This window comes from Rhinatrema bivittatum, chromosome 4 (assembly GCF_901001135.1).
Source record: "Rhinatrema bivittatum chromosome 4, aRhiBiv1.1, whole genome shotgun sequence".
Taxonomy (NCBI): domain Eukaryota; kingdom Metazoa; phylum Chordata; class Amphibia; order Gymnophiona; family Rhinatrematidae; genus Rhinatrema; species Rhinatrema bivittatum.
The window spans coordinates 463,481,974-463,502,943 of NC_042618.1; the positions used below are offsets into that span (position 1 = coordinate 463,481,974).

General features: G+C 45.3%; 1 protein-coding gene across 1 annotated transcript in view; it reads right to left on the reverse strand.

Annotated features, from left to right (window-relative positions):
* Positions 1–20,970, reverse strand: part of LOC115089152 (GLIPR1-like protein 1) — a 345,328-nt gene that overhangs the window by 65,496 nt on the left and 258,862 nt on the right. The window contains exon 4 of the mRNA XM_029597153.1: positions 4,050–4,135. Coding sequence (XP_029453013.1) covers positions 4,050–4,135 — 86 coding nt within the window. The remainder of the gene's footprint in view (positions 1–4,049; positions 4,136–20,970) is intronic.

Sequence of the window (20,970 nt, forward strand, 5' to 3'; positions counted from 1 at the left end):
TTTTAGACAAAACATATACCTTGATACAAATATGAATGATATCATATTTGTAGAATACACAATTATAAGGTAACTTTTTGCGTTTAAATTTTAGATACAAATAACTTTGATCTTTCTATTGTTTTTGATTCATATGTGGTGTATGATCCTCTTTGTTCTTATAGAATGTTATGTTGTCTCCTCTCTTTACTCTGTGACACTCTGGGGTAGATTTTCAAAGGGGTACGCGCGTACGCACGCAGGTTGCACAAATGTGCACCACCTTGCGCGCGCCGACCCCGGATTTTATAAGATACGCGCGGCTACGCATGTATCTTATAAAATCCTGGTGCACGAACAAAAGTACGCCCGCGCGTACATTTATAAAATCTACCCCTCTATGTATAAATATAGACTCCCTTTTGAATGGACGGATTTTACAATTTAATTTATGTACCGAGTTGCTTGAATTTTAATTTTTTAATTTTAACTTTATTTTAATTTAATATTTATATGTATGTGAATAAATGTTGCATTATTTTTTACAGCCCCTGATGCAGCCGTAAAGGCGAAACTCGGCCGGAGTCGGGCATTATTGTATTTACTAAATTTTCTTTCCAAGACATCGGTCTTGTTTTTGTTTTTTCAAGATAAGATGGAGTCCCCCGTTTTTCTTGGGAATGAAGAAGTATTGGGAGTAAAACTCTTTGTTCTGCACGTGGGTAGGCACCTGCTGGATGGAACAGTGTTGGAGGAGGTTCCGAACTTCGGCCTGGTGCAGGGTTGTCTGGTATTTGAACCCTGGACATCCCACCAGGTGTGGAAGAGAGGGTATGCTTTTGAAGCTGAGGGAGTAGCCTTCTTTAACAATGCGAAGCACACAATAGTCGGAGGTGATCACCGCCCAAGAACTGCAGTAAAATGATATTCTTCCACCCACTGGTGGACGTGGTGACGATCCCGCCACACTCAAAAACCCTGTCCCTTTGAATCAGTGGGTTGGGGCAGGTGTTGTCACGGTGCTCGTGGCCTGCCCTGAATTGGAGGCTGCTGTGTCGGTTGTCTATTGGGCTGGAAGATGGGTGGGCGGTAGGACAAGTACAGTCGGAACTGGCGCCTGTGTTGGTTAGAGCGCCAGTAGCTGGAGGGGTACAGTCTGCTTGTGTTCCACTGTTCTCCCGGAGATGTGTGAGAGGGCCGCTATGTTCTGCTCCTTCAACAAGGAGACTGTCTCTTACAGCTTTTCCCCAAACAAGTTGCCGCCTTTGCATGGAAGGTCCGCGAACATTTCGTGGACATCATCACGTACGGCGCTGGCTATCAGCAAAGCTAGACTTCGTGCCGCAATACCTCCTGCTGATGTTCAGGCCGACATGTTAAAGGCTTCGTAGATTGATCGAAGCAGATGTCTCAAGCCTTCCTTCAGATCAGTGAATGGCTGCAGTAGAGTTCTGCCCGAGGCAGTGGGAATGAAGTGGGGCTTTAAGGATTGCAGGCACTCATACAGATACTGAGTTATGTAAAAATTGGTGCTGCTGTATCTTGACATTCAGCATGCTTGCCTGGTAAGTCCTCTTCCCAAAGTCATCTAGATATTTACAGTCCTTGCCCGGTGAGGTGTTGGAGTGGAGGCGAGTCTTTTTGGAGCACTTCATCGCGGACTCCACAACTACTGAGGCATGGAGGAGATGTACTATGTTGTAATAAGGGGACTGCCTCATTTGGAACTTCAGGTTGGTCTTTCTTGAGGTGGGCTGAACTGAGAGTGGGCAATCCCAAGCCTTCACCATTACTATGTCCAAAACTGCATAGGACGGCAATGCAGTGGGCTCTACTGGAACCTCAAGTATCCTTAGAAGGCCCGTAATTTAGAAGGTCCGGGATATTTATCGTTTTGAGCCCCAGCCGAGAGACCACATTCTCCACAAATTTCGAATACGAAAGGTCTTCCGGGGGAGAGGAGGGCTCGGGCTGCCCCTCGGGTGGGTCCGAGGGGATCCCCGTGGAGGAACCTGGGGAGGAAGGTGGGCAATCCTCTGGAGCCATGTCTGGCTGAGGCGATGTATGGGGATGCTTGTCGTGGTGCTCAACTGGGGAGTGCTCTCCAGGATATGGTGATAGAGAATTACTCGGTCTCGGGTCCAAAGGAGAGCCTGACGGATCCCTTTCTGCCAGCTCCCATGTGTGGAAAAATTGAGAGAGAATTTAAGTTATCTCAGTCATGGCCTGCGACACTATTGAAGTTCTATCCGATTCCATGCATCGCCCTCTACCCTTGGTGGGAACTGCTGCCCTCAGGATGTCCGAAGGCAGACTACAGGCATAGTGCCCTGTTTTCGATCCTCCCATCGAGAAGATTTGTGCTGCTTTTGCAGGGGTTCTCGTAATTGAGGGGAAGCCCTCCTGTGCTTGGAGAAGAAGGATAGGTCTGAGTAAACTTGCTTGGATGAGCTAAAAGAAAGATACTCTGAAAGTGGTTCAACATCTGATATCTCCATGTCAAACTGCGGTGGAGGAAAATACCGGTCTTCCAGGGGACGCCTTTTGTGGTGGCGAGATTCTGTGGCCTGGGGCATTGGGTGCTTCGATGTTGGTGCGAGTGCCATTGAGTGCATTAGGCATTTGTCTTATGTCAACTGTGTCACAGTGTCCTGCTTTGTGTGGGAAGAATGGTGCCGATGCATTGGTGGTGCCTGACGTCTCTTTGTGTTGACTGTCCGTGGACTTCGCCACTGACAAGCACCGGTGGCTGCACGGACGGCACTGGTCTGGCTGTGACGACACACCTGTGCATCGGTGTGGCTTGTCTACCGATGCATGCCGCTTTTTCCCCGCATGGGGCCTAACTCTGGCCTCCGGGTTTTTTCCAACTGTGCCCAATAGCCCTGTGGGCTGTAGTGAGTATGCCCGCTTGGGCTTGGTCTGCTTTTCTCCTTGAGGACCTGGCAATGAATGTGAAGAGCATCAGACCGAGCCCCCTTCCTTCAGCATTGTGATCTTTTGGGCTCTTTACCTCTGGGCCCGGGGGGACATCCAGCCGCAGTGGTGACAGTTGACCTCATCATGGTCCGGGGCCAGGCATATATAGCAGAGTCTGTGGCCATCCGTGGCCAACATAATTTTGCCACATTGGCAAAATTTGAACCCCGGAGCACATGGAGACATGGGGTAGAAGAAAAAGTGAAGTGATTACAGGCGAAAAACTGCAAAAGAAGTCTGAACTGCGAATAAAAACTGGACATGAGGATCTCTTGGAAGCTCCGCATGTGGTCGCAGCATGGAAAAAAAAGACTGAGGGAAAATGGTGTCACACGGGAAAGACAGTGCAGCTGCACACAGCAACGCTCTGTGATCTTTTGGAAGGTATTTGAGGCTGCCACCTAGTGGATGTCCCAGAAAGCATGGCTAATTCAGCCTGCTTATCGACGAGAAAAACTTAGCTGTGTACTCAAGCACCTAAATACACTTTCCAGATGCTAAAGGTCTTTGATCTTGTGCTTCACAAAGCACTTCGAAGCATATGCTAAACTCATTTAATATACACCCTGCTTATCTGGTGTAAAAGGTTAGCATTATTGCTGGACCAGAGCATCTTCTGACTGTTCATACAACGGCAACTAGTTTTGGTACTTCACCATATGAATATACATAAATTCAGTAGAAAAAAATCCTATTTGTCAGAGCAGCCATCAAAATGATAATTTATAACTGAATTCATCAACACCATTCAGTGACAGAAACTGCTCCCAATATAGGTTCTGTAGCATAGCTCACCAGTAGCCATACTACTCCTACAGAAATCTGGGTTCTTTAGAGACTTTGTTGGATTACCATGATAATTATCCAAAAATACTGCTGTTCATTAGCTTTTGTGGCATTAATCACTAAAAGACCAGCTTTGCACATCAAACCCCAAGGCATTAGAAAACATTAGCAGTCAATCAATAAAAAAAATACCTTCACTGCAGATTCTTCAAGACAAACCAAGCAACCAGCAGATATGTCTGCCAGTCATTTTTTCTAGTTTTGATGCACAATGGTTTCTTAATATTTCCTGCTGTAAAACTTACTGCATAAGTTTTGAAAGCATGTTTCATATGTACAGTTGCTGCATGATGGTCCTTCTGAATAAGGCTTTTCATTTTCTACATTTCCTCTGCAAGATACAAAAATATTCACTTAAATGGGGATCTCATTTTCTAAAAATGGTAAATATATCTGCAGTCTGATATATACTGTATATTTGAACTACAGAAGAATAGAATCTGAAAAGATACACCAAACATTTTACTACTAAACAGGATTGAAACTTGCCAAGCAGAAGACAAAGTCTGTGAGCTGCTTAGAGCTTATGTTTAAGTAGCAGCTAAAAATAAAAATCTAAAATAAACATCGGGTATTTACACTTTGAAAGATGGAACAATCATTTCAGGCTTCAGTTTGAAACTACATAAGCATACCATTCTAGTGCATAAGCAACAAAACAATATAAAAAAAATTAAAGAGCATCTTAAAATTTGATTATTTGATGGCTCTAGATAAAGATGTTTCATGGTAAAACTTTTGCTCCAGTGCTCAAAACATACATTTCTCCTAGGACAGCATGATGTTAGTCCTAACAGTGGGTGACACCATCAGATGGAGCCCAACATGGAAAACAATTATCAAAGTTTCTAGAAGCTTTTGTATGTATGTATGTATTTATTTATTTATTTCTTTTGTATACCGACATTCGATCGAAATATCACATCGGTTTCCAGATAACAGGTTGAATAGAAACATAGAAACATAGAAATGACGGCAGAAGAAGACCAAATGGCCCATCTAGTCTGCCCAGCAAGCTTCACACATTTTTTTCTCTCATACTTATCTTTTTCTCTTAACTCTTGGTTCTATTTCCCTTCCACCCCCACCATTAATGTAGAGAGCAGTGATGGAGCTGCATCCAAGTGAAATACCTAGCTTGATTAGTTAGGGGTAGTAGGGGTAGTAACCGCTGCAATAAGCAAGCTACACCCATGTTTATTCCCTTTACCCAGACTATGTCATACAGCCCCTATTGGTTGTTTTTCTTCTCCCCTGCAGTTGAAGCTATTCTGGATATGCGTGAAGCCTCAGCTTTTCTTATTCCCCTGCTGTTGAAGCAGAGAGCTATGCTGGAAATGCTTGATGTATCAGCCTTTCTCCCATGCCATGAAGCAGAGAGCCATGCTGGATATGCATCGAAAGCGAAGTATCAGGCACATTTGGTTTGGGGTAGTAACCGCCGTAATAAGCCAGCTACTCCCCGCTTTGTGAGTGCGAACCCTCTTTTCTTCTCCCCTGCCGTTGAAGCAGAGAACTATGCTGTATATGCTTGGAAAGTGAAGTATTAGGCTTATTTGGTTTGGGGTAGTAACCGCCGTAACAAGCCAGCTACTCCCCTCTTTGTGATTGCAAATCCTTTTTTCCACATTTCCTCTTGCTGTTGAAGCTTAGAGCGATGTTGGAGTCACAGTAAGCATCTGTATGTTTATTTAATAAGGGTATTGTCTCCGGGCAGTAGCCATCGTTCTGGTGAGCCACCCACTCTACATTGGCGGTCTCTTGACTTTATGGATCCACAGTGTTTATCCCATGCCCCTTTGAAGTCCCTCACAGTTCTGGTCTTCACCACTTCCTCCGGAAGGGCATTCCAGGCATCCACCACCCTCTCCGTGAAGAAATACTTCCTGACATTGGTTCTGAATCTTCCTCCCTGGAGCTTCAAATCGTGACCCCTGGTTCTGCTGATTTTCTTCCTACGGAAAAGGTTTGTCGTTGTCTTTGGATCATTAAAACCTTTCAAGTATCTGAAAGTCTGTATCATATCACCTCTGCTCCTCCTCTCCTCCAGGGTGTACATATTTAGATTCTTCAATCTCTCCTCGTACGTCATCCGATGAAGATCCTCCACCTTCCTGGTCGCCCTTCTCTGTACCGCTTCCATCTTGTCTTTGTCTTTTGAAGATACAGTCTCCAGAACTGAACACAGTACTCCAGGTGAGGCCTCACCAAGGACCTGTACAGGGGAATAATCACTTCCCTTTTCTTACTCGATATTCCTCTCTCTATGCAGCCCAGCATTCTTCTGGCTTTTGCTATCGCCTTGTCGCATTGTTTCGCAGACTTCATATCATTAGATACTATCACCCCAAGGTCCCTCTCCTGCTCCGTGCACATCAGCCTTCCCCCCCCCCATCGAATACATTTCATTCGGATTTCCACTCCCCATATGCATGACTTTGCATTTCTTTGCATTGAATCTCAGCTGCCATGTCTTCGACCACTCTTCCAGTTTCCTTAGATCCCGTCTCATTCTCTCCACTCCTTCCGGCGTGTCCACTCTGTTGCAGATCTTAGTGTCATCCGCAAAAAGACAAACCTTACCTTCAATCCCGTCCGCAATGTCGCTCACAAAGATATTGAACAGGACCGGTCCCAACACCGATCCTTGCGGTACACCACTTATAACCGCTCTCTCCTCAGAGAAGGTTCCATTTACCATCACACATTGTCTTCTGTCCGTCAACCAATTTGCAATCCAGGTCACCACATCGGCACTCACTCCCAAGCTTCTCGTTTTATTCACCAGTCTCCTGTGCGGAACCGTATCAAAAGCTTTGCTGAAATCCAAGTATATGATATCGAGTGCTCTTCCTTGATCCAATTCCTTGGTTACCCAGTCAAAAAAGTCAATCAGATTTGTCTGACAGGATCTTCCCCTGGTGAATCCATGTTGCCTCTGGTCCATCGATTCTCCGGACTGTAGATTGTTCACTATTCTCTCTTTCAGCAGTGACTCCATTACTTTTCCCACCACCGAAGTGAGGCTAACTGGTCTGTAGTTTCCAGCCTCCTCCCTGTTGCCACTTTTGTGAAGCGGGACCACCACCACTCTTCTCCAATCACTCGGCACCACTCCCGTTTCTAGGGATCTATTGAACAGGTCACACAGTGGAGCCGCCAGAACATCTCTGAGCTCCCTCAATATCCTTGGATGAATACCATCAGGCCCCATGGCTTTGTCCACTTTCAGGTTCTTTAGCTCTTCCCACACATTTTCTACTGTGAAAGGATTTTCATCTATTCCACTTCCCTCCAGTTTCTTGTTGTGTAGAGATGGTCCTTCTTCAGGGTCTTCTTTAGTGAACACAGAGCTGAAGTATTCGTTTAATATTTCTGCCATTTCTTCGTCACTCTCCGCACATTGATCATTACCACCTTTCAATTTTGCTATACCACTTTGGACCTGTCTCTTTTCGCTGATGTATCTGAAAAATGTTTTGTCACCATTTTTTATCTCCTTGGCAATCCTCTCTTCCGCTTGACTTTTTGCCAACTTGATTAATTTCTTTGTCTCCCTCAGTTGATTCAAATATGCTTCTTTGTGCTCCTCCCTTTGGGATCTTTTATATATCTTGAATGCTGTTCTTTTAGCTTTAATTTTGTCAGCCACCTCCTTTGAGAACCAGATAGGTTTCAGTTTCCTTTTGCTTTTCTTTACATTTCTAACATATAGAGCAGTTGCCTTGGTGATTGCTCCTTTTAGATTGGTCCACTGCTGATCCACATCTCTCTCGTTCTCCCATCCTTTTAGTTCTTCCTCCAGATACTTACCCATTTCCTCAAAGTCTGTGTTTTTGAACTGTAAAACTCGGGTCTTTGTGGTTCTTTTCCCTATTCTTTTATTGATATTAAACCATACTGTTTGATGGTCACTGCTGCTGAGGTGGGCGCCCACCTGGACATCTGAGACATTATCTGCATTAGTGAGCATATTTGCATGGCATCCACTATCGCTCTACTATTTTTAGTTTCTGCAGATGGGATTTTCCAGTCTACATCTGGCATATTAAAGTCACCCACGATCACCACTTCTCCCTTCTTACCTATCTTATGGATGTCTTCAACCAGCTCTCTGTCCAGCTCTTCCTTTTGGTTTGGAGGCCTGTAAACCACTCCAATATAAATGGATGCTCCGTCATCTTTTTTTAGGTCGAGCCATAGAGCTTCTTCCTTACCCCAACTTCCTTGTAGCTCAGTTGCTTGGATGTTTTGTCTGACATAAAGAGCCACACCTCCCCCTTTTCTATCCTTTCTGTCCTTCCTTAACAAGTTGTAGCCTGGTATTGTTGTATCCCATTCATGAGATTCTGTGAACCATGTTTCTGTTATAGCAACAATGTCTAATTTTGCCTCAGCCATTAGGGCCTGCAGATCTGGGATTTTATTTCCCAAACTATGAGCATTTGTGGTCATTACCTTCCAGGTACTCTCTTTGCATTTCCTGGACTCCTTATAAGATATTAGTTGAGATTTGTTATTCACTTCACTCTTTCTTTTTGTAGTTGTGCCACTGTTGACAGAGTTATTCCTCTGAATTAGATTTTTCTTTTGGTTATGGATCCTGAAATACTGCATGCATTGTGTTTTTTCCCTCTTTTCTGGTAACACTTCAATGTTTTTCTCATGAACTTCTTCAGTTTTTAATATAGAGAAGGCTTGTTCTTTTTGCATTTGGTACATGGTGTGTCTCCTCATCACAGGTCTAATTCTACCAGAGCCCACTGTATTCCTGGATTTTAAAGAGTTTCTTAATGACCTGTTTGAGTGGGGGGGTATACCTGTTGACTGCTCTTCTGTCAAGAATGGGTGACTGTGGGTCCTTCCTGAGCCTAATGAATTTCCTTTTCTTGACTCCTGGTTTTTCTGTGATATTGGGGAATTATTTTCTGAGTAATGCAATGTGGGTGTATTATTTTTAATTGAAGCTAATTGATTTTTAATGTCAGTCAACTCCTTTTTCAGGGAAGAGAGTTATGCACAAATTGGGCAAGCTCTAAGTTTCCAGATGCTTTCCCTCAGAATAAAGGCTCCACAGCAGTTACATTGGATAGTCCTCATCCTGGTAATTTATGATTTGTATGTCCTTGACTGTTACCAATGTACTAATTTATGTCGCTGCCAATGGCAAGTTAGGCAGTCTTTATTAGAAAACAAGCCCCAGGGGTGGGTGGGTAGTGGGGTAGGGTGGGTGGGAGTTAAACAGTTAAGCCTGGGACAAGCTGGGTAAAGCAGGGCACTTCTGGACGGTTATCTTTGCTTTTTGGTCAATTGTTTTAAAAAACAGTCTTTATGCCCCAATATTTTAGTTTGAATAGATTATTTCTGCCAGCTAACCCCAAAACAGAGAGATTATAACAGTTTACAAGCTGGAGAGAGTTTTTGTTGGGGGGGGGGTTCTAACTTTGTGCAACAAACAGCAATTTAACAGCTAACCCCAAAACAGAGAGATTATAACAGTTTACAAGCTGGAGAGAGTTTTTGTTGGGGGGGGGGGGTTCTAACTTTGTGCAACAAACAGCAATTTAACTTACTAGAAAATTATTATCTTACTATAAAGAAATTTAAAACAGTCAGGAATTAGGCACAGAGGCTTTCTGCACAAATACAAAGCAGTAAGCACTGTGCAAGCAAACAACAAATGAACTTACTGGAATAATCTTACTATAAAGAACTGAAACACACTATAAATAGGCACAGAAGCTTTCTACACAACTTCAAGAATAATCAGAAATACTTAGCCACGATGCAGGTTCAAAGCAATAAGCAGAAATACTTAAGCCACAATGCAGGTTGCACAATGAATATACACGTCCTCCAAGGGAAATCACTCCAGCGTGTGCACAGGACAATGGCTTCTCCTACTCTGATTACCTTCCTCAAGGCCTGAGACACACCCAATTCACTTAGATTACGTCACTTCTGGACGGTTATCTTTGCTTTTTGTGTTTTAAAAAACAGTCTATGCCCAATAGGGCGAGAACTGCCCTATTTTACATTGTAACAAGATAACAATTAATTAAACAATTAATACAAGCAACATTGTAACAGCTGAATATACTTAAATGTGGGTATAGAGAAATGTAGTATTATGCACTGACTTTCTGAGGCGCCTCTTTCTGCTGTATTCCTGAATACTAGTTTTTAGACAAAGAAAGCACAGGACCCTGACTACGTGCTGGAATGCAATGAGCCAACACCCCAGACCCATTAGCTGATTGGTCTAATACATACTCAAATCAAATGTACCGCAATTATCTAAAAATAACACTCTGAATATGCTCTGATTGGTCAGTATGAAGGGTTTATAATGCCATGCACACTGCTGTAAGAGTTGAGTAACTGGGTGTTAATACGATTGTGTAGACCTGTGTTACTCCCCGGGACAAATTATTTCCTCATGCTTTGTTCTGGTCCCTGTCCCTTTGTCTCTGTCTTTCTCTAATAAAGTCTGGTTTCAGGTTACATCTGCTGTAGTTTCTCTTGAATCAACATTTTGGTAGCAGAGAACGGCTTTTCGCCTGCAGCTGTAATTTGAACCTCCCTGACTGAAAAGGCCAGATAATAGAACGCTCCACGGGAACTTGAGCTCGGCCAGATAGTGGACCGGACGCGTATCGTGAGCACTCTGATTGGAACATCTCAGGGACATCGTCTCGAGAGAAGTTGCCCAAGACTCGGATAGACAGTTCAGCTGGGAGTTCATCACGAGTATAATTGTTAAATCTTCGGGTTGGTTCCCTCAAAGGGGAGGGGGCCACTATAGAAGGTAAGCTGCCCGGAGCAGCTTCATTGTTTTTTGTTTTTGTTTAAGCAGGCTGTCTCAGACACGTTGCTTGAAGTTCCACAATCGCTGTTCACTGCAAGGAGTTAAACACCAGAAGTACAACTCGGTGTGATATTCGTCCAGGTAAGAACATACTCTCCTTCTTATAAGGGAGAGTTATCAAATTTTATTATATTTACCCATTGGTAAATTGTTATTATGACTATGTTCTGGTCAGGTAAGTTAAGAGGTACAAAAGATGCTGTAGAGGTCAGTTTGACAAGTCTATTAGAACGTGTTATCTCTTTGCACAAGCCAGATGAGAAGTTACTTTGCCTCTGGTTTGTTATGATACGAGTATATTTAGAAAAGGAGCTTGAGTCTAATCAGTCACCGCCCCCATACACTGTTGTAAGTGACCCACAATATCTTCGACGGTGTTTAATGCAGAGTACAGAGCCATCACCTTTAGAGGAAACAGTTACTGCAGTGGGGCATTACATTTGGTCCCCACTGCACCCCTGGAGGAACCCCAATTGAGTCCATGGCAACTACTAATATGCCGATGTGTGGGACTGTTCAGGTAGAAGGGACTCTACACAGTGTCCCCTTTGCAGAGAGTATTACCCCAAAGGAGGGACATAAACCTACTGAGGAAGAAAGGGGAGCACCTCCTGCTGGATCAGGTTCGTGCAGTCCTGCCTCTATCCTATCACATCCTGCAGATTCCTTGGACCCCACGCTTCCTCTATCCCAAATCCCCTCACTTCCTTACCTTACCCATGACCCCACACTTCCTAGTCCCAAACTCCCAGTCGCCCTAAAGCCCAAGTCTAGTCCCCCTGTCCCCACCCATTTTTAACTCTGAACTGATTGAGCTTGTGGCTCAACACCGTTCCTGTATCACCCCAGAGGAAACCCCATACTCAGAGAACTCAGAGGATGCCCTAGATACAGAAGCGAAAACAGACAGAGTGTTTATGGACACCAACGCCATTCATTCTCCAGCAGATAATGTTGAAAGAGGGGTCCCTCCGCCCGCTCCGCACCCTCTTTCACAGACTCCTGAGCAAAAAAAAAAAAAAAAAAAAAGCCCCAATCCGTTGCATGGCTGGACACTTACCTTAAGTCCACTTTAAGCCCAAAAATGAGAGCCTATTCCCTGGAAGGATCCCGGACCACAAATGACTATAATACAGCCTTTAGAGCCATAAGCAATAACCCTGACATTTCGTTGTTACAGCATTAACCCCGACAGCAGTGGAATTTGGGCAAGCCACTGTGTAAACTTACATTCAAGATATTTTGTATTGTTTGTTGTCCTGTAAGATCCTCCTTCCCTTTCCCCCTTCTTTCTGTGATACCCCCAGTTCCTAAGTTTCTAAAACCCCACAGTATTTGTTTGTCTATCTATCCTGCGGTACTGTTTTTTTCTCTTATCTTTTTCTCACATTTTAATTAAGGTGATCACCATGCGCTAGTGTTCTTTAATCTTCTTTGTTGCTTCTATATTTTGCTTTCAGTACACGTTTCCAGAGATAGATGGCAAATCGCAGGCATTGTTTTGTGTGACTTGTTTTGTTTGAAGTTATTGACAAAAGCATTTCCTGGTGTTAGTGCTTAAAACCTCTAATGACACTGATAGTTAAGGGGTTAATTGAGCAGAATCGTAACAAGAAAAAAAAAAAGGGGGAGAAGAGGAAGGAGGGGTTGAATCAGCGTGTGGGCTTCCTTCAGTTTAGGCGACGGGAGAGAAAGAAAAAGAAAAAAATTAGGTTCCGTTTGTTTAAACAAATGGAGCATTCCTGTTGAAGGCATGTGTATATGAATAAAGATAGAAGTGTGGCATGGTTATGCTAATTAGATTGTTTTGAAAGTACAAAGAGACATTGAAAAAGTTATGATTCTTTAACGTGCAATTATTGGTGGAGGTTGGTACACAGCGTTCACTAACTATTACATTTCAGGCAACCTCACAAGCTTTTTCTTGCAAATCTTAATTGATTGGTATTTCACATTGAATTTCGGCTCAGAGTGCTGCTGACCGAATTCATTGTCAAAGGTTAAAACCTAAAATTTGGTATTATTCCACAAAGCAGCTTGTGATAGTGCCTCCTAGTGGATGCATATCATTCTTTTTATAACTTTTTTGTATGCTAGCTTTTATTTTTCAGGTCAACGGCCTTCCTGTCTTGAAAGAATTAAGGCCGATATTTTATTTCTCTAAGTTTTTTCAGTTTTATTTTCTTTTTCCATTTTTAAACAGAATTCTGGTTTTTGGTTTTCTGGCATTTCCCAGGCACTTTTCAAACACCTTTTTGGTTTACTTTTACTTTTGTTTTCATTTTTTAGCTCACAATATGTGTTAACTGTTGTCTGTCTTGATGTTATGAAGACACTGTATGAATATTTGTGAAATAAATGGATATGTGTCGGTCTTGTGAAACATATGTTCTATGTAGTGTCTGCCGTACCTGAGTTGTCTGTGGTTCTGTTTATTACATTTGACTTCTGCTGCATCAATTTGAATTTGTGTTGCTCCATTACACACACATGTTCCATAAACACACATATTTAACTTAGGCCTTGATTAGCGAAAGATTAATACAACCTACTGAATAAAATGAATATTCCATTGATTGTCAGAATTCAGAGCTCGTCTTAGCAAGCCAGCCCAACATTATATCATTATATGACCTGAGTTATCTACTCATTTGGCCTGATTTCTTCTTTGTTTTAATGTTTCGTTATTCTTTACCCTGATGTAGTTTTCTTGATCATATGAATCAATGTACCTTGATCAGTCATCTAGTTATTATGCCTTTTTGCAAGTGCCATGATTTAGATTTCCTAAATCAATGATATAATTTGAGGTCATGCAATTTTTACACTTGTAGAAATCTCCAATCCTAAAATTACTATTATGAGATTGCTTGAAATGTTCTTCTATCTCTATCTATAAGCTAGTTTGTTTATATTTGGGATACCAGAGGGGAAGATATAATTTTTCCTTATTTCTGGTATTTTATCCTACTACATTTCTTCCTTTTCCTGTGCAAAGCTCACACTGATGGTTTAGCAACTCTGTGAAGTACATTATTTTGTTTTAGACCACACAGGCATGCAAAATACTTTCTCATAGAGTCAGCTGTCACTTGTTTCTATGATTATCCCTAATTACTCTCAGACACACCAGTGATCTAAGAGGGGTATTAGCCCCACTTCCCCAGAAGCACCTGAAGATGAAGCAGTACAACTAGCCCTCAACTACATTAACAGCATATACCCTTTGACCAAAACTCGTTTAGATGCCTTCTCATCCACAGCTGGGTCACCTTTTGGACAGGTGACTGCCACAGTTGAATTAGGAATGTCCATACAGCGATTGCTTTCACTGCTACATGTTGTTGTCATAGAACTAAACAGTGCCATCAATACCCTGCAGGACCAGCATGATGTACTGGACTTTTGCTATGCTTTTGCCTACCATGCATATGCCTCTGCCTTCGATGATTTGGATCTTCCATTGCTGCAGCCATGCCCAGGATGCCCGGACTGAAAATTATGGTCAACTCTTCATCTGCAGTGCAATACAAAATAAAGGCTTTTGCCAATAACAGAGCTATCTGTACGAAATGTGAAGAACCTTTAGATAATGTTAAGGAGCATATTCAAAAGCCAAATAATAAGCATTGACTAGTAAACATAGGTTGGAAATATGTTACCTGTTCTACTACAATGGATACTTTGTCCCTGAGATCAATCAATTTGGGACACAATGCAAATTTATGTATTAAAGAGCTTTTTTTCTATTTTAAATTTATTACATATTGAAACTACACCAATTCCAACTTCATACAAAAAAGAATTATTCCAATCATGACTTCACCATTGAACCAACTACTGGGCCTCACGCTACTCTCCTTAACCCTGATCAATGCTCAATCACACTCGAAAAAAACGCATCTCCTCCTTGACTATCTAACAGAATCAAATCCAGACTGCTGCGCAATTACCGAAACAGCTGAAACCGGAAGACACGGTCCTAATCAACCAACTCCCTACACACACCTACGACATATTCTCTATCCCCAGACCCAAAAAAAGAGGCGGCGGTCTTTTATTAGCAACAAAAAGAGAGCTAGGGCTTTCTCTACAGACTTCAAAATCATCTACCATTCTTGAATTCACAACATTCAAATCTAAACACCTCCAAATCTGCCTTACCTATGCCACTCCAGGAAGCCTAGAATCAGACCCGTCACCTTTAATTGAACTCCTAGCCAAACACATTAACACAGACACCCCTGCTATAATATTGGGAGATTTCAACCTCCACATGGATAAAACCCCTCAATCCTCTAGTTGTGAAACCTCTCTCACCATGCTTCAAAATATGGGTTTCAAACAAATTATTAAATATCCTATGCACAAAGCGGAACACACACTGGATTTAATTTTCATAAATGAAAGCTTTACCACTGCCTCATCTACGACTTGCTCCCCAGTCCCCTGGTCGGACCATAGATTGATCTCTACTACTCTCAAGCTCAGCCAACCCATCCCCCTACCAGTACAAAAAACCTCAGTCCAATTCAGGAAGTTATGCAACCCTGAAACTCTCAGCCCACAACTATCCACTGCATTAGACAAACTAGACCTCACAGATGCCAATTCAGCCACATCCTCCTGGTTCAAAATAACTAAGAACGTAGCAGACCTTATGTGCCCATTAACTACGAAAACCCTCCACACTAATTCGAACAACAGGAAACCTTGGTACATCCCTCAAGTTAAAACCCTGAAACAAGAACTTAGAAGATTCGAACATGCATGGCGAAAAAATCCTTCTCCATCAAACCTGGGAACTTATAAATCCCTCATGCACCGCTACCGGATATCCATCCTTCAAACGAAGGGGGACTTTTTCTCACAGAAAATCCACCACTTCATCTTCGATCCTAAAGCTTTATTCTCCCTCGTCTCGTCTCTCACCAAATCTTCCCCCATGACCATCCCGGACGATCAAGCGGCCAGCAAAGCCTCAGAGTTAGCCACATATTTCGAGAAAAAAATCGCCGATTTGATCAGACCTTTAAAGGCTAATAACGTTCCTCTTCCTCCACCAGTCTACTCCTCACATACTCAACAAAACACGGGTCTAGAAACATTCGAGCCTACTTCCTCCTTAGAGATTGAAACAGTCCTAAAGAAGCTCAAACCTGCCTCGCACCCCACAGATGCGATTCCTGCCAACTTACTCATTGCCATCTCAAAAACAGTCGCCAAACCAATTGCCGATATCATTAACTGCTCACTAGTGCAAGGTTCAGTTCCTGACCATTTGAAACTCGCAATTCTTAAACCTCTCTTGAAAAAACCCAACCTGTCTCCAGACGACCCCGCCAACTATTGTTAGTGTTGTAGTAGAGAGATGGTGGACCCTTGGGCCGGGCTGCCAGGAGGGTTCCTATAGCAGACCGGGAGGCGGAGTCTAGCGACCGGCAGTTGGCTTCACCCGGGACCCGGGATCCCCCCAGGAAGAGCCCGTAGGGATCCGGGCCCTTGGGACTTATGGGCCGGAGGAGGACTGCAAGAAGAGACGTCAGAAGCAGGCCCAGGGACAAGGCAGGAGACTAGCAAGCAGTGTCCAGAAGCAGACCAGGGTCTAGGCAGGCGACTAGCAAGCAGTGTTCAGAAGCAGACCAGGGTCTAGGCAGGCAGCTAGCAAGCAGTGTTCAGAAGCAGACCAGGATCAAGGCAGGCAGCTAGCAAGCAGAGTTCAGAAGCAGACCGGGATCAAGGCAGGCAGCGAGCAAGCAGAGTTCAGAAGCAGACCGGGATCAGGAACCAGGAAGACAATCGATGATGGTCACTGAAGCAGGAACTGGAACGGCACAGGAGACCCAGGAACCAGGAACCAGCAGTGAGCAGGGTCAGGGAGGCAACTAGAATTCAAAGAACCTCGTTGCAAGGCGCCTTCTTGGAATCTGGGCACCCGTTAAATGCAGGCCTGGCGTCTGACGTCAGCCAGGGTGCGGTCCCGCACTTCCGGGTGCTGGATGCACATAAGGACCTTCCATGCGCGCGAGGCAACGGAGGAGGGCGGAGCTTCTGTCGGCTTGGACGGCGTTCTCCACGTGGAGACGCCGCAGCCATGTGGCCCACCGGCCCGGGACTTCAGCGCCTCTCCTCGTGGCCCACCGGGCCGGGACCTCAGCGTCACTCCTCGTGGACCGGAGCGGAGGTAAGCGGACCCGACCCCAATCATGGGGGAGGCGGTCGGGGCCGCAACAGTACCCCCTCCTTTATGCCCCCTCTTCAAAGGGCCCAGTTTCCCAGGATGGTCAAGATGGAACTGTCGGAGGAAGGATTTATCCAAGATGTTGCGAGCAGGCTCCCAGGTGTTGTCCTCATCCCCGCAGCCCTCCCAAGCTAAGAGGTACTCCCATCGGCGGTTGAAGAAGCGTACATCGACAACCTCTCTTACTTGGTAGGTGGGATCTTCGGCCATGGGTGTGGCAATGGAGTCTGGTGACTTGCAGTGGAAGCGGGAGAGGACCAGCAGCTTCAGGAGGGAGACGTGGAAGACATCGTGGATCCGTAGGGTGGACGGCAATCGCAAACTGTAGGAGACCAATCCTACCCTTTCGGCCACCCGAAAGGGTCCACAGAACTTGGGTGTGAATCTTCTAGAGAGCAGCCTTAAATGGATGTTCCGAGTGCTGAGCCAAACACGGTCCCCGGGGAGGAATACCGGTGCGGGTCGGTGGTGCCGGTCAGCATATCTCTTGGCTGTCCTGACGGTGGAAGTAAGCTTGCTCTGGATGCCCTGTCACAGACACTGTAACTGTTGTGCAGACAGCTGGGCTGCGGGCGAGGGACTGGGCGTAGCAAGGGGCAAGGGAGGCTTGAGTTGTTTCCCGTACACTATCTGAAAAGGTGAACTTCCAGTGGCAGCATGGATCTGATTATAGGCAAACTCAGCCCAGGGCAGGAGTTCTGTCCAATTGTCCTGTCTTTCATTTATGAAAGCGCGAAGGAAGGTCTTTAAGGAGCGATTCATCCTTTCCGACTGGCCGTTGCTTTGAGGGTGGAAGGCGGTGGAGAAGCTGAGCTGGACCTTGAAACACTTACAGAGGGCCCTCTAGTACCGGGCTGTAAATTGCGGTCCTTGGTCTGACACAATGTCCTGGGGGAGTCCGTGGATGTGGAAAATATGTTGAGCGAATAAGAATGCCAGTTCAGGGGCCGATGGTAGCTTGGGTAGTGGCACGAAATGGGCCATCTTGGAGAAACGATCTACTACGACCCAGATCACAGTCTTTCCTTGGGACGTGGGTAGATCTACTATGAAATCCGTGGCGATGTGGGTCCACGGTTCAGTGGGGACCGGAAGTAGCTGTAAGCCCCACGGGGGTCCGACGTTTGGTTTCTGTTTAGTGCAGGTGGGACAGGAACCCACGTAGGCTCAGGCGTCACGTCAAAGGTTGGGCCACCAGTAATATCTATTTATCAGTTCCAGTGTCCGCTCCTGCCCAGCATGCCCACCCGTCAGTGAGTCGTGGGCCCAGCATAGTACCTTCAGACGTGAGCGCTTGGGGACTACGGTCCTTCCTTGGGACAGGATGGTAAGGGCAGTTAAACGGACCCTCGACGGATCCAGAATGTATTGAGGAGGTTCCTTCTCCTCCTCAGACATCGAGGTCTGGGAAAGCGCGTCGGCTCAGATATTCTTTGAGGCTGGACGATACTGGAGAGTGAAGTCGAAGCGATTGAAGAAGAGCGACCATCTGGCCTGTCGGGGGTTCAATCGCTGTGCTTGGGACAAGAATTCTAAATTCTTGTGGTCAGTGTAGACTGTTACCGGATGAACTGCTCCCTCTAGCCACTGTCTCCATTCCTTGAATGCTAGTTTGATGGCTAGGAGCTCCTTGTCACCAATGGAGTAGTTTGCTTCAGCAGGAGAGAATTTTTTTGAATAGTACGAGCAGGGTAATAGCTGTCCTGAAGGCGAGTGCTGGCTGAGGACAGCCCCCACCGCGAGGTTCGAGGCATCCACCTCTACCACGAAGGGGCGTGACGGGTCCGGGTGATGCAAGCAGGTATCAATTAAGAAGGCTTGTTTCAGGTCCTCGAAGGCTTGAACAGCCGTGTCAGGCCACGTCTTGGCATCCGCTCCTTTGCGGGTCAGAGCCGTGAGGGGAGCCACCCTTCGTGAGTAGTGGGGAATAAAATGTCTATAGAAGTTGGCAAAGCCCAGGAACCTCTGCAAAGCTTTCAACCCGGAAGGGCGAGGCCAATCGGTTAGGGGTGTGCATCCGTTTTCCACGAATTTGTAATCCGCAAGTTATTTTGTCCTATCTGTTAAATACGTGGGGAGGCGAAACGCATCGCGACTCCCCACGGATTTAATAGATTTCTGTTTTATTCGGCACGCCCAGCAGTGCACGCTTTTCTTTGCCCCCATTAGCTGCTTGCTACCTAGGATTACCACAAAATGGCGGCGCCCCTGCGGTAACCATGCCAACCTGTCTGACCCTTTCCTGTGAGTCGCAGTGACTCACAGAAAAGGGTCGGACAGGTCGGCATGGATACCGGAACGCAGCGTATCTGCGCTGACATTTTCTGAGCAGCACTGAATGCAGCCAATAGCGCTGTCATTCAGTGCTCTCTGTAGATTTTACTGACGAGCCAGCAGTATATAAACATCAGCACGAGGAGCCACGCAGTTATTTCCAGCGATGCTGTGGGGAGTTGGGCTGCTGGGTGGAAGAGGGAGCAGGCAGAACTGATAGAGAATAGATAGGCTAGCTAAGGAAAGAAAAATGTTCTTTGTTTTGCTGTAGTGCCAGGGTCAGCTACAGCCACTACTATTCCTGTTTCTTTCAAGCTGTTTATTTTGGTCATCTCTGACTGAGAAGAGAAGCTATGCTAGGTCAGCTAGCACTGACCAGTGACCACCATTTATCATTTAGGGTGTTGGGCTGGCTTGGAGAGATATATTATTTTCAATTTCATCCATTTTTCTGGAGTGACAAAAATTCCTGCTTTTTTTAAATTCCAATTACTTAGTCTCTCAGTGCACTGGGCTTCACTGGGAAGTTTAACAGGCAGGATCTGTGCAGTCAAGTGCCCAGGGAGTCTGCCTCTTTTGTGCTTACAAGCAAGCAGCTTCTGTGTACACGCCACACACATTAGTGCACAGCCAGGCAGCGTGACAGTGGGCATTTTAAACAGACTGAACCTTATTATTCAGTGGGTCTGTGCAGCCAAGCGCCTGGGGAGTCTGCCTCTTTTGTGCTTACAAGCAAGCAGCTTCTGTGTACACGCCACACACATTAGTGCACAGCCAGGCACCATGACAGTGGGCTGTGGGCATTTTAAACAGACTGATCCTAAGTATTTGGTTGGGTCTGTGCAGTCAAGTGCCCAGGGAGTCTGCCTCTTTTGTGCTTACAAGCAAGCAGCTTCTGTGTACATGCCACACACATTAGTGCACAGCCAGGCAGCGTGACAGTGGGCAGTGGGCATTTTAAACAGACTGATCCTAAGTATTTGGTTGGGTCTGTGCAGTCAAGCGCCCAGGGAGTCTGCCTCTTTTGTGCTTACAAGCAAGCAGCTTCTGTCTGCACGCCACACACATTGGTGCACTGCCAGGCAGCATGACAGTGGGAAGTGGGCATTTTAAACAGACTGATCCTAAGTATTTGGTTGGGTCTGTGCAGTCAAGCGCCCAGGGAGTCTGCCTCTTTTGTGCTTACAAGCAAGCAGCTTCTGTGTGCACGCCACACACATTGGTGCACTGCCAGGCAGCATGACAGTGGGCAGTGGGCATTTTAAACAGACTGAACCTTATTATTGTGGGACAGTGGGCAGTGTTACCACTCAGTGACATAAAATCCATAATGTCAGGGAAAGAGAGATGCAATCGAGTGATTGGGACTGGCAGAGGAGGCACCCCAACAGACACTAGTGCAACACCACCAGTACAGCTAAAAAGGCAACTGTCGCAATCTAAACTCTTTGTAGGGGATGGCAGTTCCATGCCAAAAAAAAGGAAATCTGACCATGATACATCGCCATCGCCACCATTTGTTTCTGGCCCTGTAGTTTTGGAGGAGAGGGAAGGGGAGGCAGAGTCATGCCCAACAAAATGTAGACACCCAAAAGCAGCAGGGGGACAGAAGTCTCGACTAACACTTAGCGTTCACAAGGTAGCGCAGTCACTGTTAGCTTCTGATTCAGATGAAGAATCTTCTTGTGTGGGATTCTCATCAGAAACGGAAGAAGTAATAGCTGACGAATCTTCGGTAGAATCAGTTAGTCCTGTCTTAGCCTCCAGAAATGTGCAGCAGGGG